General features: G+C 39.6%; 1 protein-coding gene across 1 annotated transcript in view; it reads left to right on the top strand.

The window, feature by feature from the left end:
• The window catches only part of REPS2 (RALBP1 associated Eps domain containing 2), a 219,323-nt gene that overhangs the window by 50,500 nt on the left and 150,142 nt on the right, over positions 1-18,681 (top strand). Inside the window, exons 2-3 of the mRNA XM_040633929.1 lie at positions 7,074-7,197; positions 17,440-17,588. Of these exons, the coding sequence (XP_040489863.1) occupies positions 7,074-7,197; positions 17,440-17,588 (273 nt within the window). The remainder of the gene's footprint in view (positions 1-7,073; positions 7,198-17,439; positions 17,589-18,681) is intronic.

Raw genomic sequence — 18,681 nt, 5'->3', positions numbered from 1 at the left:
TGGAATCTTTGTATTTTTTCTTTATTTCTAGCAATGCTTGGCAACTTGGACTGTTTGAAGTCGCGATTATATAAAATATCTCCTGCTAATTAAGTACCTGGGGATAAAGCACCACCTTATTTTCTTTAGTTTGTCTTAAAATATTTCTACCCACAATTTAGAGCTTTTCCATGGAGAATTTAATTTAGACTTAGAACATCTTGAACCTTGAGAAACAAAACTTAGAAAATTAACCTCTGGGACGCCTGGGTGGCTCAGTCAGTTAAGCGGCTGCCTTCAGCTCAGGTCATGATCAGGGTGAGACCCCTGCCGGGCTCCTTCCTCAGCGGGGAGCCAGCTTCTCCCTCTCCCTTTGCCTGCTGCTCCCTCTGCTTGTGCTCTTTCTCTCTCTGTCAAATAAATAAATAAAATCTTAAAAAAAGAAAAAGAAAATGAACCTCTTTTATGAATTAAGATATTTCAGGCTTACAAGGGTCCATATATAAGTTCCAAAGGCTTGTAATTACTTTGTCTTCCTTATGGCTTGAATATTTCAGGAAGTTCTTGGCATGTCTCTTGGAGGGTTAGTGTACAAAGAGCAAGAAAAGTGAGCTATGGGCTTACCTCACTTATGTGTGTATATTCCACGTTTGCTATAAAGCAGTGATCCTAGTGGTGTATAGGACCAAAGGACACTTTCCAAGGTAAATAAAGCAGTTTACTAATGCCAGATTTGAGTGTTGGTCTCAAAGTACCATATGGAGGTTTTAGCAGCAATTTCACTTACCTTTAGTTAAGAGCTTTTCAGTTCTATGTATTACTTACGGCAAAGGAATAACAGAAGGTCAACTTGATATTAAATTAACACTGAAATAGTAGTTAAATTGTTTGCATGTCAAGGATTATAATTTTTTAGGGATTATTCAGCAACAACTATATTGATGCTGGATCCACATTGATGATCTCGGTGTTTTTTCCCACGTATGGGCAAGCCTGTACTTGAAGATGTGTAACTTATATATTCACAGTAAGGGATGTATTATACAATTCAGTTACTTTTTATTTGTGAGGATTGGTTCATTTACTTGATCGAGGATTTTTTGACTGCAGCCTGGATATCCTTGTGTTGGTGGTGAATGGAAGTTACCCCTTGCATCTTAATAGGAGGCAGAGATAAACAGATAATTATAATATCTGATAAGTGAAGAAATAGACATTAAAAAGCTTAAATGTGGAGAATGTCAAACATACACGTAAGTACAGGCAGTAGGCGAATGAACCCCCATGAACGCCATCACCCAGCTTCAACAGTTCTCAACTAGGGGACATACTCTTTGCACCCATACGCTCTGCTCTACTTACTCCCCTCCCCCCTTTTATTTGGAAGCAAATCCAAGACAGTATATCATCACGTGGTGGGTATTTATAGATATTTGAAGAGTCAGAGAATACACAGGGAAAATAAACTGTACCTGGGGACTTGGGAAGGAAGGAGGTACAGAGAAGTAGCTTTCAAGAACCAGAGGGAGTAAGTTTCAGATAAAAGGGATGGAACCCACCAATTATCGAATATCCCTAAGCATTGTATTACGTTCATTTAGTACACTAGTTTATTTTTTTCTTCACAATAGTCCTCTGAGGGAGGCACTATCTCTATTTTACAAATGAGGAAATTAAGTTTCAGGCAGATTTAAATAAATTTGCCCAAAGTTATAAAACTAATTAGTTTTCCGTGTTGCAAACCATTCTTGACTTTAAGGGCTATTTAGTTCACCATCTTCTGCACCATGTGTGTAGATACAGAGAAGTGAAAGTACAAGATGTGTCTGTGAAAGTGGGAGAAGTGGAATGCAGCTACAGAATGTGTGTGTGTGTGTGTGTGTGTGTGTGTGTGTGTGTTCGTCTGTCCATCCGTGTGTCCTTGGGTTAGTCCGTGTTCGGAGATGAAAATAGAGAAGCTGCTCCAGGCCAGGTTGTGAAGGGACTTTAATGCCATACTAAGGACAGAGAATATTGTCCTGAGGATGGTGGAGTTCCAGGCTGAGATGTCTTAAAGCATGAGAACAGTATTGTCAGCTTTCAAAACGAAGAATATGCAGACACTGTGGAAGACGAACTGGAGTTGGAAGATGAGCTGAAGTGAGTATGGGTCAGAAAAATTATTTATTCAACCAGTATTTATTGAGGATAGACAATATGGCAGAGAGTGAACTGACGAACAGCAAACACATCTCCCTATTTCATGGAGATTAGTAGAGAATTAGTCACGTGCAAATGGCCTGTTGTAACTTGATTTATAATAGGAAATATATATTTGGTCTTCAACTCAGTTCCTAAAGCACAGAGCTCCTAAAACCCTTGGAATTTCCTGTGATCAGAGCAGTAAATGTGTCTTTTGTTATGTTAATAAGGTGATTTAGGGTAAGCCCTCAGGTAACCGGGTTGGGGGCTGGTTGCCAAGGGAACCAACCTTGTAATTTGAAGTTTTGGAACTTTGGATACCCACCTCCCGCACAAACCTCCAGGTGGGGAGGGGGCTGGAGGTTGAATCAGTCACCAATGATCAGGATTTAATCAATCATGCTTATGTAATGAAGCATCCATAGAAACCCAAAAAGGGTTCAGAGAGCTTCCGAGTTGGTGAGCACCAGCTATTTGGGGAGAGTGGAGTGGTGCTCCAAGAGGCTATAGAAACTGCACACTCCCGCATACCTTGCCCTATTCATTTCTTTCATTTGGCTGTTTCTGGGTTATATCCTTTTTATAATAAACTGTTAATCTACTGAGTAAAATGTTTCTTTGAGTTCTGTGAGCTGTTGTAGCAGATTAACCAAACCTGAGGAGGGAGTCATGGGAACATCTGATTTATAGCCGCTTGGTAACAACCTGGGCTTGTGACTAATGTCTGAAGTTGGGGGGAGGGGAGTAAGGGGGCAGTCTTGGAGGACTAAGCCCTTCCTTAATCTGTGGAATCTGATGCTGTCTCTAGGTAATCCTGTCAGAGTTGAGTTGAACTGTTGTACACCCAGGTGTTATCTGGACAGTTACTTGGTGCTGTGTGGGATACCACCGCCTTCACATTTTGGAATTGGTCTCAGGACCATAATACCTATGATCCTATGAAAAGGTGATAAACTTCCTAGTTCTCAGAAAAATGCAAAGTAAAACTATAATGAGATACTACCACACTCCCATTAGAATGGTGAAAATGAAAAAGCCTAAAAATACCAAGTGTTGGCAAGGACATAGAGTAAACTGAATTCCCAAACACCATTGGTGGCAGCGTGGCCATATCTACTAACACTAAACATATACATATCTGGTAAGCCAGCAGTTAGCACTCTTAGATAGAAACCTAAAGAGAAATGTATTTCAGGCTAATGTATTCTACTCTACATGTCTTGACAAACATGAGCAAGAATATTAGAGCAGCACGATATAGAACAGACCCAAAGTGGAAACCATCCAAATGTCCAGTGTCAGAAGGATAGATAATTTGGGATATATCCATAGAAATATTTGAATAACAACTGAAATGACTGACCTGTAATTTCACTCCACAACTTGGAAGCATGTCACAAACAACATTGAACAAAGAAGGCAGACACGTGGGTACATACTCTTTGACTATTTATATAAAGTTCAGAAAAAGGCAAAACTAACCTGTGGTATTAGAAGTTAGGAAAATGGCATATGGGTAGCGATTGAAAGGAGCTGCACAGGGGGGCTTCTAGAAGGCTTATAATGTTTTGTTTCTTGATCCTGACTGCTTCTTATGTAGTTGTGTTCCATTTATGAAAACTTATATCCCCATACACTAAGGATTTGTATGCTTTTCTGTATCTATATTATGCTTTTCCATATGAATATTGTATTTCTTCCAGAAACAAATTCTTTTTTTTTTTTTTTTTTAAAGATTTTATTTATTTGACAGAGAGACAGCCAGCGAGAGAGGGAACACAAGCAGGGGGAGTGGGAGAGGAAGAAGCAGGCTCATAGCAGAAGAGCCTGATGTGGGGCTCGATCCCAGATCGCCGGGATCACGCCCTGAGCCGAAGGCAGACGCTTAACCGCTGTGCCACCCAGGCGCCCCTGAGAAACAAATTCTGATAATTAGTATTGATGTCTACTTGTTCACTTGAGGAAAACTCACTAGTATCTGAAAGTCACACTCAGGGGTTCTCATCTCTCTCGGTATTAGTGCCTACTTGTTTTGTTGCGAGAACACCACCAACTAATGGAATAAAGTTAGAAAAAAGTTAAAAAAATCTGTCCCTGTATGGTTAAGTATGTGAATTCTGTTTAGAAAATCTGTCATGATAGCCAGATGAGATACTAGGAAGGGTTAAGGCCGTGACAGTGGAGAAGATAGCCTTGATTTGGGACGTGGGTTGGTGGCAAGATCAACTGGGTATGGTTACCATTGAAGATAAGTTTCTGATTTAATATATGGAATAGTTGACACCAGTAAGATTAATTAGCCGGTACCAGGATATGTGGGGAGGGGCTTATTTGTGTTATGTCTGAGATGGCATTGGGTGTCCACAGGAGGATTTTGGAAAAGTGCATGAAGTGTCTGAGATGTTACGTTTGGAGAGAGTGATTTGGTGGTCATTTGGATGGTAATTGAGGCCTGGAGAAAGAATGAGATCACTGAAAGAGCAGTGATTCTCAGCCTTTGCTGCATGTTAGAATTACCTTGAGAGCTTTGCAAAAATACCCATGCCTGGGCTGCACAATTTACCAGCTGAAACAGAATCTTTGGGGGGTAGGGCTTAGGTAGCTGTATTTTTCAGAAACTCCTCCGGTTATTCTAATATGCAGCTAGACTGGACCAAATAAGGCAAGTGGATCAGTAAATCAGACAGCAGTGCATTTATTGAATGGACACTATTGTCAGCACTGCTAATTAGCTCTCATGAGATAATTACCATCATCTCTCTTTACACTTATGGGGAGACTGAGGCACAAGAGTTAAGTAGTTTGCCTTAGGTTATGCAAATAGCTAATTAGTGCCCAGGCCAGGATTCACAACCAAGTCATTGACTCCAGGGGCTGTTCTCTTTACCATAACATCCTATTGCTTCTCCAGTCAAGAATGAATCTGGGGAGGATTGAGACTTTTGGAACAGCAGCCTGAGGAGCTCAGCAGACCCTCTCCAATGAAACAACCTTTTAAATGGTAACAAAAAAATATATAAAAAATAATTAAAGTCATTGGAAATTGACCTGAGGACATACAGCAAATGGAGAAACATTCAAGAAAATCTCCTAAATCTTGGTAAGAGCAGTGAATCTGCAGTATTTGAACCAGGACTGCTCCCCACCTGTCCTGCACCAGTTGCATTTGAGGAAAGCTCCATTCCTGGTGGATCCAGCCACGAAGACAGGACTTGCTCTCCCCCGACCCCAGCAACAAGTCGAGGGCTAGGCGAGTTAGACCACCTGCTATGAGAAATACTAGAAGTATCAGAAGGAAGGAAGGGAGGGAGGGGGAGAGAGAGGGAGGGAGAAAGACAAACACTAATCTATACATTCAAGAAGCCCAGCCCTGTTCTGCCCCCTCCTGTGGCAGCCAGGCTGTTTGTCTCACTGTGACTGCAGGCTACGGATGCCTGCAACCACAGTGATGCCTGCAGTTGGGGTGGGAGCTTGGGTGTAAGGCCAGTTAAATAGCACAAAGCTCAGTGTTCTTCCAGAGATCCAGCAGCTTTTCTTGAATAAACGCTCCCTGGATTGCTGCATGCCTTGGGTTAGTTTCCAGAGTTCTGTCCATTTGCTTAGTTGGTTTTCTCACTGCTTTGATGGAGGAGAGAATTTTTGGAGGCCCTTATTCCCCCCATTTTTTGCTGACATCCTAGTTGAATTTTTATAGGAATTTTCTTAAGATTAATTAGTGACTGTTTATAGTTTGGAAATCTAAAAGCCCATCCATACGGACCAACTAAAAAAAGAAACCACGGTGTATCTTTATAGCAGAGTATTGTGTGGTTGTTAAAAGAAAGATGTAATTTTAACTGTGCTGATAGAGAAGATTTTTCTTCAAGGGATAATGCTAAATGAAAGTAAGTTGCAAAATAGTATGTAGTATTCTGTTTGTATAAAATATTGAATAAAGAGGAAAAACACAGGTGTGTGCTATATATATGCATAGAACATTTCTAAAAAAATATGTTTTCCTCTGGGCCATAGGAAGTGGAGGGTGCTTTTTAGATCTTCCCCCCACTTACTGTTATTTGAACTTTTGAGTATTACTTTGAAATAACTTTAAAAAGTCATTGAATATTTGTTAGTTTTAAACTACCGATTGGATATGTGTTTGTTTAAGGTCTGCAAATTAAAGATTGCAAGATCTTTTTTTTTTTTTTTAAAGATTTTATTTATTTATTTGACAGAGAGAGAGGCATCGAGAGAGGGAACACAAGCAGGGGGAGTGGGAGAGGGAGAAGCAGGCTGGGCTGGATGCGGGGCTGGATCCCAGAACGCTGGGATCATGACCTGAGCGGAAGGCAGACGCTTAACGACTGAGCCACCCAGGCACCCCAAAGATTGCAAGATCTTAAAGACATTTGTGTTCATAGTCCCCCCACCCCTTTTGCTTCTCTGAAGTGAGCACTTGTCATGTAGTTTCAATGCTTAGGAAATCTGTTGCCTGAAAACCTTAAAAATAATTAATTCACTTTTAGTTTTGATCAGCTGGGATAATCCACAAGTAGTGGTAATGACTAACCTGTTCTGTTATCACCCCAGTGATCTTCTAGACTTTGTACATTAGTATCCACCCCCTGAACAAGTCACTGTCTTTCATAAGAACAGTAACAGCCATCCTTTGTCACCTTTATTTTTATCTTTGAAAGAGGAGGAATAATCACTCAGTCCTGAAACATCATGAGTAGGTAGAATTTAATTATCTGAATTGGAAATCTTCCTATAAACTGGAGGAAAAAACCCCCAACCAGTGTGTACACATAGGTTCTCCAGGGAGTTTTTGGTTAGCTACACTGTGAAATCCTTGATATTTCATAATATATCTTGTCTCATTTTCCTGTTATGAAATGGGGTTTTCAGCCTGGTTTTTTCTTGTCTGTTTTCAGATCACAGAACTGTGTGGTGCAAAGCGGGTTGGTTATTTTGGTCCAACACAGTTTTACATTGCCTTAAAACTGATTGCTGCAGCACAGTCTGGCCTCCCTGTACGGATAGAAAGTATTAAATGTGGTAAGTATCTCCCATTTGTACATTTGATTGTCCATGACGGGTGTCTCGTTTATGAGAACCATTTTTAGTGGGCTTAAGGCCTGTTCTATAAGCATCTGTGGAATTTCTCCTTGCTTCTTCCAGCTGTTGTAAAATAAAGTAAGAAAATTTAGCAGGTATCTTATTTTTCTTTTTGAAAGGGGAAAAAAAATTGAGATTGTGACCTGAGATTCATGCCTTTTAATGGAGTTGAAGTTAAAATAGATTTTGTTCTTTAGCAGAAGGAGATCAGGACAGAAATTCTAGAGCCTGTGGCAAAATGATAGCATTTAGTTTTATTTTCCTTTTGAGGAATATTTAATGCCAATTGAAGTTCTGTTAGGGACAAGGGGACAAGTACGTGGGATAGTTTGAGTGGAACCGCCCCTATTTCCTCTCCTGTCCCTGCGAGTCATATCATATATGATCATCCTTTACTCCCCCAATTCCTGAAGCACTCTTATAATGATTAGTAAGTACTATGGAGCTGCCAAAATTTTGGCAGAATGAACTTAGCTTCTCAAAGTTTTGATTTAATGTTTTCTTATCTTTCCATCCTTGCTCCCAACCCAGTGAGTGTTTGAGCACTTCCCACAACTTAAACAAAAAGCAAAGCCCCAAACTCTTAGCATCATTTATACTGCCTCAGTATTGGGTGTACAAATCTCTATGAAGAAGGTGATTATTCCAGGGCTGTGCTGAGGTCCTCTGTTCATTTACTCTGATCTAAGTTACTTTCCTAAGTTCACACAGCCATGCAGGAACTTTTTCCTTTTCCTCATTTTGAGATAAAAACCACTCAACTGTCCACCACGCCTGTACTGTGAAGTCCTTGGTAAACCTCAGAGTGGGTTCAGGAACGTTGTAGGACAACTCTTAAATAGCTGAGAAGATTCTGATAGCTTGACTATGGGAAATGAAGTCCTTTTGCGCTAACCATCAGGGAGCCACAATCATTCTACTAATCTTTATTAAAAAGGCTTAGTGTCTGCCAGATACCATCTCATTTAGTCCTCCCAACATCCTACTAAATTAGGTGTTTGTGTTAGTTTGCATTGCTTACGATAAACCGTGAAACAAATTCCACTGAAATCCCAGTGCCTTAACAAAATGCAGGTTCGCTTCCTGCTTTGCAGTAGGCCACGGTGACCCTCTAAGGGCAGCTGCCCTCCATGTGGTAGCTTCATGATCCTGGCTACTTTATCTTGTGGCACCCCCCCTCCTCCAGCAAGCACCTGTTCCTATAATTGCTGCAACAGAGAAATAGTTCTCACCCTAGCCGTTAAATACTTGGTCCTGGGTATGACTCACATTACTGCTGCTCACAGTGCATTGGCCAGAACTTGTCACATGGATCCACTGAACTGCAGAGCAGACTGGGGGCTGTGTAATTCTCTCCTATGCCTGCAAGGAGAGAACTGGCTCTGGATAAACACTGGAAGTCTCTCCTGTGGTACTGTTGTTATTCTTATCTTACAGATGTGGAAATTGAAGTTTAGGGGGCGTTGAGTAATTTGCCCAAAGACATAAGGTTAGTAGAGTTTGGAGCCAGAAGCTTAGCCTTCGCTTCCCTCGCTCTTCATGCATAGTAGCCTCTTCTTGATTATTCTGTTTAGTAAGGTGCTTATTATAATCTGGAATCACGGAATATTTTCTGAATGGGAAAAAAATCTGACCCAGATCATCCTTTGATATTACATAACTTGGTTCCTTAAAATAGTTTTTTTGATAGAGCATTATTTCAGTGGCAAGTTTGGAGTTTATCACTACAAGGCAGCGTGGTCACTGCTATAAGTCATTTGCTGTGATTAGTTTAAAGTCACATCACATTGTATTTGGACTTGGGGTAGACACGGAAAGTTTCCAGTTTCCATTTCACTGTAAATGATCATTAAGCTTTATTGTTGTATCTTCCAGCTTTATCTTCTGGAAAAGTTAAAGCTGCTTTGTTGTATACAAGAATAAGTTTCTGATGCTTTTGTTGTTTATTTTAATTAGACTGGTCTTTTACCTGATTTGTGCCCATATCTGCAGCTTAATTTCCTGGGAATTGGGGGGTGAGAAGGGGGGCGGTTGTCTAAATTATCACATGTGTAAAGGATTAACATTTTTTCACAAGTGTAAGGCTTTCTCAGTTGTATTTTATAAATCCTGATGCTGCCTTTTACCTTTGACAGTTTAAGTATACTCACAGTTAATTTTGAGTTTTCTTCCTTCATTTAAAGAATTATTAAATAAAAATTATTTGTAGTCAGCATATGTTAAGTAAGAATGAGGGCAAGATTGGGCCAAACTTTGAGCTGCCACTTAGAATTTTCCAATTTATTGCTTGAAATCCATTAGTGTAATGTTTTGTGACACAAACCTTGAAGGCCAATTCTCTGTGAGAATTTAATATGGTTGTAGTAGCCTCATCACACTCATGGAGTTGTGAGTCCATTCTTAACTTCACGAGTTACATGCGTCTGCGTGTGTGTGTGTGTGTGTGTTAACCTCTAACCCCTAGCCTTGCCTATTTCAGCCAGTGCCACCACCAGCTATAGTTGCTCAATCCAGGAACCTAGAAGTCATCCTTTTTTTTTTTTTTAAAGATTTTATTTATTTATTTCACAGAGAGAGAGAGACAGCCAGTGAGAGAGGGAACACAAGCAGGGGGAGTGGGAGAGGAAGAAGCAGGCTCCTAGTAGAGGAGCCTGATGTGGGGCTCGATCCCAGAACTCCGGGATCATGTCCTGAGCCGAAGGCTTAAGGACTGAGCCACCCAGGCGCCCCTAGAAGTCATCCTTGATTCCGCCCGTTTCCTCGCTCCACAGTGTAATCCATCAGCAGTCCTGGCAGTGCGGCTTCAGTCTCGTTGCCTGCTCCCTCCATCTCTCTATACCTACTAGACCCGGCCCACCTTCAGCCACTCACTCGGATATCACAGTGGTTTTGTCATTGATTTCTTGGCCTTCTCCCTTCTCTCTTCCAGTCTCTTTTCCCACATGGCAGTAGGAATGATCTTTTCATCCTCCTCCTTGATATCCTCCACTGGTTGGCTTGTTGTACATCAGACTAAAATCAAAGTCACTACACTGATCTGTAAGGCGCTAAGTAATCTAGGCTCTGCTTCTCCATCCTTATCTTAAACCTGCCCTCTGCTTGTGTTCGCAATCTGTAGCCCGGCCTCACTGGCCTAGCCATTTCTGGTGTGGGAAAGACCATGTTATCTCAAGGTCTTGAGTTCCCCGTGGTCTGTTTCCCCCCTTCTTTCCAATGGCTGGTTCTTCCTCCTTGTCCTTCAGGATTTGTGGACTGTCCCCACCATCCTGTCTAAAGTAGGTTCTGTCAAATTAATTCATTAACGAAGGAATCAGCATAGAGTAAAGCTGGTTCAAGAAAGTGTAGGAGAGTCAGAAGTATTTATAGTCATGGAAAGAAAGAATGCTGGAGTAAGATTGCTAAATTACATATAAAATTGATGAATGCCCTGTAGAGCAGTAAAACTGTAACTTGGTTATTATACTCTTTTCTAAGATGAAATTCACTTGCATTGCTATTAGACGAGATTAGTTAGCTAACAGTTTTCTCTCCATAAAGTTGTAAAATGGGTAATGAAGAGTGAATGGTAAGTCAAAACCAAAGTACATATCCCTAGGGAGTTACTTAATCCTTGGATGGGTTAATCCTGTTAGATAGTGCTTCTGTGTGACAGTCCCCTCCCTACTTTACTCTTAGCATCTGCTCCTTCATAGCACTTTTATCAGTTTGTAAATACTTCTTTATAGGTTGACTAATTTCTGTCTTCCTCACTAGTCTGCAAGCTTACCTGAAGGGAAGGGAGGAGGAGCTGTGCTGTGGACACTCAGGGCATGTTTGCTGAGTGAATGAAGAGATGAGTGCTTGTGTGTGGGGACTGAGTCTTAATCATCTGTCACTTTTTAAGCTCAAACAGTTGGATTTCAGATTCACCCCCAACTCCTAAGGGATTTCTAAAGAGGTCTTCTTTCTCAAGCCCTGGTTCCCAGCCTTGTTTGTACTTAAGAATCTGCTGGAGAGCTTTAATGCAAAATAAAAACTACAGGTGGCAGGGGTCACTTCCAGAAACTCTCATTTAATTAGCCTGGGGTGCAGCCTGAACATGGGGACTTTTAAGAGCTCCTCAGGTGATTCTTCTGTGGAGTCAGGGTTGAGGCTGAGTTCTAATGAAAGCTGAGTGGAGCATTTTCAAGAGCTTTGCTTAAAGTACGAGTACATATTTGGTTATAACAGGGCCTGAACTGGGGTGAGGCCCGAGGCACCCAGGTTATATAACTTTAAGGGGGAATTCATTCTCAGGGCTTTACAAGTGCCGATTCTCCATTTACAGAATCAGGACCCTGCCCTGAGAGTAACCACCTTCTTAAATGTTGACACTAGGTCTCTCCCTAGCCTCACCCTATTTGGCCGGTTATACAGATGGTGAAATGGTTATACTTATGATGATTTAGGAGGACAGAAGGAAGGGGTAAAATTGAGGACCCGTGGAGAATTCCTGATGAGGAAAGTGCATGGTGGACATTTGCCCTGGGAGCTGTTGTCCCTTCCTTTCTGAGGACTGGTCATAACAGGGTGTGAGGACTGAGGGAAGGGATGGGTAGGGGTTAGGGCAGGTTTTGTAACCTCTTGTGTCATGGGCTCCTTTGGCAGCATGATACTCCTTCCTGGAGTAATGTTTTAAATGTATACAAAGACATAGGAGTCTAAAGGAAACCAATTATATTGAAATTAAAACTAAGATATTTTTAAAAAGTGTTTTATGGCAATATACATACTTTTTCATTAACGCATGAAATAAGAGATCAAACAGTGACCTAAATAACTACCATACTTTCAAAGTAGTGATGAGCATAAACAATACTTCAAGATGTCTACAACAAGTGTAATATGATATATAAATGTCTGATTTTGCTGGGTGACAAAGCTACAGGTGCTGCTAATGATACTACAGCGCTTTGTTGCCTGTGTTCATAATTGAAGGAAATGCTCTTTCAGTTAGGGAGAATAAAGACGTAATTTTTTTCTTAACCAGGATGACTGACCCCATGATTTCTTTCCACAGCCCCTCTGGGAGTCTCTGAATGCTAATAGTGCAATAATGTGGTTCACATAGCCCCTAGGGGCTGTGTTCCCCAAACTGGTTATTGATCTAGTGGCAGTCTGGCACAGTTTGTAGTGAAAGGAGAAAGAATTAGGACAAGAGTGAGTTATTTATAAAATGAAATACATTCAGTTCTAAGGTGTTTTTTTAATTAAATGCCCTTTTATGAAATTGATAAGTAAATGTAATTTATTTGCCTTTCCCCTCCAAAAAATTACAAGAGGGAGTCCCTGCAGGCAGGAGTGTTGTGGTCATGGTTCTGTCACCAAATTGCTGCATGACTAAGACAAGGCCCACCCTCCCCTTCCTGGGCTTAGTTCTTCACCTGTAAGATGTGGATATTCTAAGCAGGTTTTCTCTAGGCTGTTTTCTAGCTCTGAAATGCCACAGTCCCATGCTGAGTGTTCAAACCTGCAATAGAAAGAATATTTTAATTTTCAGGATGACAGTTTAGCTTAGTGACAATGTATGGGCCCCAGCAATAGGTTGCCTTTGTTATGTTATGTATATTTTATCATTTTGAATTGTTTTGCACCACAGCTTTTTATTTGTATGCCCTCAGACAAGTTGCCTAGCTTTTTTGAGCTTTAAATGGCTCACCTGGAGAGGGGGTATACCAGTAGTACCTGTCTTACGGGGTTGTTGTGAGCATAAAATCACGTGATGTTAAAAATTTGGAAAAGCTTCTGAACTGTGCCATCCGATATAGTACTTACTAGTCACATATGGCTTGGTTGTTGAAGACTCGAAATCTGGTTAGTGTTGATTGAGGAATTGAATTTTTAATTTAATATAAATTATTTAAAACTTAATAAGCGGTGTAAAATATTTTTCCATTAAATGCTCCTTTATTGTTTTAGTAAGACTACATTTTACTTTAACCATTGCATTGTGTAAGACTGGGATCAGCAAACTTTTCCTGTAAAGGGCTAGGTGGTGGATATTTTAGGCTTTGTGAACCATATGGCCTTTGCTGCAACTACCTAACTCTGCCCTTGAACTACGAAAGCGGATATGGACGATATGTAAACCAAAGGAGAGTGGCTGTGTTCCAAAAAATCTTTATTTGTGGACCCTGAAATTTGAATTTCATACAATTTTCACATCACAACTATTTTTCTTTTGATGTTTTTCAGACATTCAAAAATGTAATACCCATTCTTAACTCACGGGCTATACAGAAATAGGCAGTGGGTTGGACTTAGTTCATAGGTTTATGCCCAAGATAAATTAATTCATGTCCATCAAAAACCATTTATAAGAATGTTTGTAACAGCTATATTCATAATGGCCCTAAACTGGAAACAGCCCAGATGTTTATCATAGGAGATATAGATTAAAAAAAATCTCAATATATTCATAAAAATGGATTATTCCATAGCCATGAAAAAGAATAAACTATGTCTACACATAGTAGGCTGGATGATTCTCACAGACAAAATGTTGTGAAGGAAGCTAGTTTCAAGGATAAATACTGAATGATTCCATTATGTGAAGTTCTGTAATGGCAAAGGTAGTCTGGATTTAGAGATTAGAACTGGGGTTGCCGAGTGGGACAAGGAGAGGGGATTAACTAGAAATGGATGTAAAGGAAAATTCTATAAGATAGAAATGTCATATCTTAATTTGGGTGTATGTGCTTATATATACATTTGTCAAAATTCTTCAGATGGTACACTTAAGATTTATATAAATTATCCCTCCATACAAAATACTCTTAACATAATTTAAAAAGAATTCAATTAGTTGTTAACATTTAACATTATAATATCTCTTAGTAAAATACAGATTTCTGGCCACAGTGGTCCACATGCCCTCATATCAACCATCAACTGGAATTGTGCTGTTCTAGTGGGGTAGCCAGTAGCCATGCTAGTGTGGTTCCTTAGCACTTGAAATGTGGTACGTCTGAATCAAGGTGTGCAGGGCAGGTAAAATACACCTGGGAGTTTGAAAAAAAAGTCTGAATAAAAGAATGTAAATTCAATTTCATTAATAATTTTTATCTCAATTATATTGTATAATGATAATATTGGGTTGAAATAATTATTAAAATTAATTTCACCTGTTTCCTTTTTATTTGAAAAAGTTTTGAAAAATTGTGATAAAATATACATAACATAAAATTTATCTTAACTTTTTTTTTACGTAGTCTCCACACCCAGCGTGGGGCTCTAACTCATGACCTTGAGATCAAGAGTTGCGTGTTCTACCTACTGAGCCAGCCAGGTGCCCCACCTTAACCATTTTTTAATTGTACCATTCAGTACATTCATACTGTGCAACCATCTCCACCATCCATCACCAGAACTCTTTTCATCTGAGGTATATGAAACTCTATAGCCATTAAACAGCTCTGCATTTCCCCTGGCCCTAGTCACAGGCAACCACCATTCTACTTTCTGTCCCTATACATTTGGCTATTGATCCTTCATATAAGTGAAATCATACAGTGTTTGTCTTTTTGTGACTGGCTTCTTCACTTAAAAAATATTGTTGTTACTACACAATTTATAATTATGTATGCGGCTCGCCTTCTATTTCTAGTGGACAGTATTGAAGGACAGTGAACAGCAGCTGCCATTTTAGATGGAACATGACCTCTCTGCTCAGCCCCAGCTCTCCCCATTGTCATTTACCATTTGTTATTCCATTTCTGTTTTATGTTCACATTTTTTCTAATTGAGGAAATGGAAGTATTTCTTATATTCATGTCTCCATCAAACATGGAAAATGAAAGGATTTTTCCCTTAATTTTTAGAGGGTCAGATGTTTAGAGGCATAGTTTTCTTCATGGAAAGGAAAAATAGTCATTTACATTTAATATACAAAGCATTTCTATGTTCAAAGACTACAACCTAAGATATTATGAAACAAATTACTGCCTTGGATGGCTGTACTCATTGCCTCTGTGGCCCCCATAAAACTCTAGTTTGGACTCTATTTATTTCCTTGTGTTAATTCAGTTTGGGAGAAAAGATTCTAACCAACTACTACAAATGGCTCTTGTGATTACTTGACATACATCACTGGATAGCAGACCCTTGATTAATTTTTGAATAAAGTTTCACTATTAAATGTGATATCCATATGACTTCAAAAAACCATTTAGACTGAATATTTACAAACTAGAGTTTTACTTTTCACTTTTTGAAAGCTTGGAGCAGTTTAAGGGAGATAGCACCTTCATGAAAGTTTTCAGTGATAGGATTATTATTATGTATGGTTACAATTCTGTTAAGTGAGAGTTGTTTAAAACTACATAAGCAAAGAAAGTACAAGAGAAATTCAGCTATATTTTGTGTTTTGCTCTTTGGTGGCCATCTGGAGGAGAGAACTTCTTTGCCAGGTGAATAGTTCTGGAGAAATGCCATAGCCAGGGAAGGAGGAGACTGTGTGAAGTGACAGTGTCCTAAAGGATATCTGGGAGTCCTAGTATAATAGTAGTTGATACTCATCTTCCCGTGTTTGTATTCTTTTGTTCCCAGAATTATGTGTTGAACACCCAGTAAAACACTGGTCAGGGAGTTTACAAATGTCAACATTTACTTCTCTTCTCCCTCAAGCAGTGTTTGGAAGTATAGTCATCCTCTTATGGGCAGTCAGGGTGCAAATTATTTTATCTGATCTCCTTCCATCTTTTTAGATCCCTTTTGCAGACTGAATGAAACAAATACCTTTCTGAGAAGATAACCATAGGATTAGCTTATATTTGATTTACAAAGAATCTAGGTTTTCTTTTCTTCTACCTTTTTTCTTTTAAAGTCCATTCCTGCCTTGAGTACTGGAGCGCTGCCGAGGTTGGGAAAAGTTACAGTGTTCAAAATGGTGGCCATCCTCTCTTTAGAGGAGAGTCCTGGTTTAATTTTCCAGATTATTTATTCTATTTGTGTCTCTTGGGCCTTTGACTGATTGATCATGCAGGGAGTCATCATATTGCCTACTTCTTTGAATCAAATGTGGACATAGCAACTAAAAATAAACATGATGTGGATATTAGAGAACCAGGGGCCTTCTTTGCCTGGGGAACTGGGATACTTGGTTGTTATTGCTAAGATGTTTTCTGGCTTTAGCACGGCGTCAGTCAGTGGAAGTGCAGCTGTGTTTGGAATAGAGCGCTGATGGAAGCGCAGAGGCACGGTGATGAGTATTACCCTGAACAATGGATACAGATGCAAATCATTATGCATAATTCATAATATTATCCCCATTTTTGGAGTTCTTTGTGTTGTATGATTTGCTGTGCTGAGAACTAGAAGTGTGCCAGAGCATCATTTCTTTTTCAGAATACTTTTATCAGATATTTGAAAGATAAGTAAATATTCCAGACTATTGCATTTCAGCTCTTTGTAGCATTGTGAGTGTGGCTAATGGTTTTGACAGTAGAATCTGGCTGAACGTTGGACTGATTGCTCTAACTTGATACCATTTTCCTTATTCCATTATGAAAAGACAATTGGAGATCAAGTGTGAAAATTCCTTAAGGAATGACATAGGGTGAAAAACTGTTTTACCCAGTAAGTTGGCCCTAGGAATGAGGGGCCTTTCTGTAGGGCAGCAGCTCTCGGCTGTGACAGCTCTGCCACAGATGATGAGCTGTGTGATCTTGGGGGTGTTACTTAGCTCCTTTGTGTCTGTTTCCACATCTGTAAAAGAAGGCTGATGATAGTCTTACCTTATTGAGTTGTTCTGAGGATTAAATGACCTAACATTTGCAGATCTTAATATAGTGTCTGGCATATAATATGTGTTGTATAGGTTTTGCCTGCATCATTTGCCACTTACTGTGTTTATACAATATCACATCCTTCTTGCTGGTGCTGGACTAAAGCCTGAGGTGGGAGATTAGTCCAAAACCTGAATATTCTCTGCAGTGATTTGACAGCATTTAAAAATGTGAAGCAAGAATGCCTTGGTAAAACTGAAGCATTTTTCTCTCATGACATTATTATAGGAGTCTTCATTGTGTCAAAATAAAAATTTAATCTATATTTAGTGCTCTGGAATTTTCCCTGAAAAGTGATTCATCTTTTGGCCATTGAGTCCCGCTTTTCACAGTTTTAAAATAAAGTCTCACTTGAGCTTCTCTGATTCTGGTCTTAAAGAGCTGCCACTGCCTCGCTTTATGATGTCAAAGACTGATGCCGAGATACGATTTGGGAACCCGGCTGAACTGCATGGAACTAAGGTTCAGATTCCATATTTAATCACAGAAAAAAATACCTTCAAAAGAATGGACGATGAGGATAAACAGGTAAACAGTCTGATCAGGCATGTCCGTTTGATTCTGACCATGAGACCTCGAGTAGCAGTGCCTCATATCTGCTGTTAAGCTTCTAGCAAACCTCACCATCTGGGATACAATTATAGATTTGGAAGTGAGCCAGTAAAGTTTCCTTGTAGCAAGAAAAAACAGCTGACATATAGCCACCCCTGGGTCCTTTAGAGCCTACTCTAATGTAGAACTGTGTCCAAAGTAAGGCTACTGATTTAACACACTTCCTTGATTTCTCTAATCAGCATTTCCAAATGGGTTCTTTGAAACGTAACTTACAGGAGTTTTTTTTGTTTTTTGTTTTTTTTTTAAGTAAACTCCACACCCAGTGTGGGGCTTTAAGAGCCAGCCATGCATCCCTAGGAGTTTTTAATAGATCCTCTCCTCACACAAAGTTTGGAGAAAAGGTTTCTGTGGTTAAATATGTTTGGAGACTTCTGCTTCATATTCTTTTCTTGGGGGAAAGACTACATCTTCAGTCTGGGAGAGTTATAGTGCACATTAGCACATTCAAGGCCCTGAGAAGTCCTGCTGTAAAGAGACCTGGAGATTTGTATTTACTCAACTTCTTTCACCAGGGAATCTTTTCTTGCAGAGCATGTTTGGAATTCCATCTTGGGAAATACTGCCATTACACATTTAGCAGGTTAGGGACAAGAATAGGGAGGATGGGCTTTAAAATTAGAGCAGTAATTGCAATAGTCAGCTGGTGATTGATAGAGACAGAAGTATAAAATCTCAGAAGAGTGAGCCTAAGAAAGAGGTAAATAGGGCATCAAGGTACAGCTCATGCTTCTAATAAAGGTACTGAATCATGCAGTAAAGTCAAATTATATTCAATATACTATCTTCTATAAGACAAAGAAATTTGTCATATTTTAGGAAGACAAATCAAAATGTTTTTTAAATGCAATGAATATTAAAGGATTAAGTTGTAAAACTAATTTACATGGCTCACCATGATAATGCTGTATATATGAGGTTGCTGCAGAATTTTTATATTTATAGTCAAGTGACATATAGCAAGTCCTGTTAAATAACTCCATGTACTGTTGCTTTTGTAATTCTGATA

The sequence above is a fragment of the Ursus maritimus genome (genome assembly GCF_017311325.1).
Source record: "Ursus maritimus isolate PB19 chromosome X unlocalized genomic scaffold, ASM1731132v1 scaffold_X1, whole genome shotgun sequence".
Lineage (NCBI taxonomy): Eukaryota > Metazoa > Chordata > Mammalia > Carnivora > Ursidae > Ursus > Ursus maritimus.
This window is presented reverse-complemented; position numbering and strand designations above follow the sequence as displayed.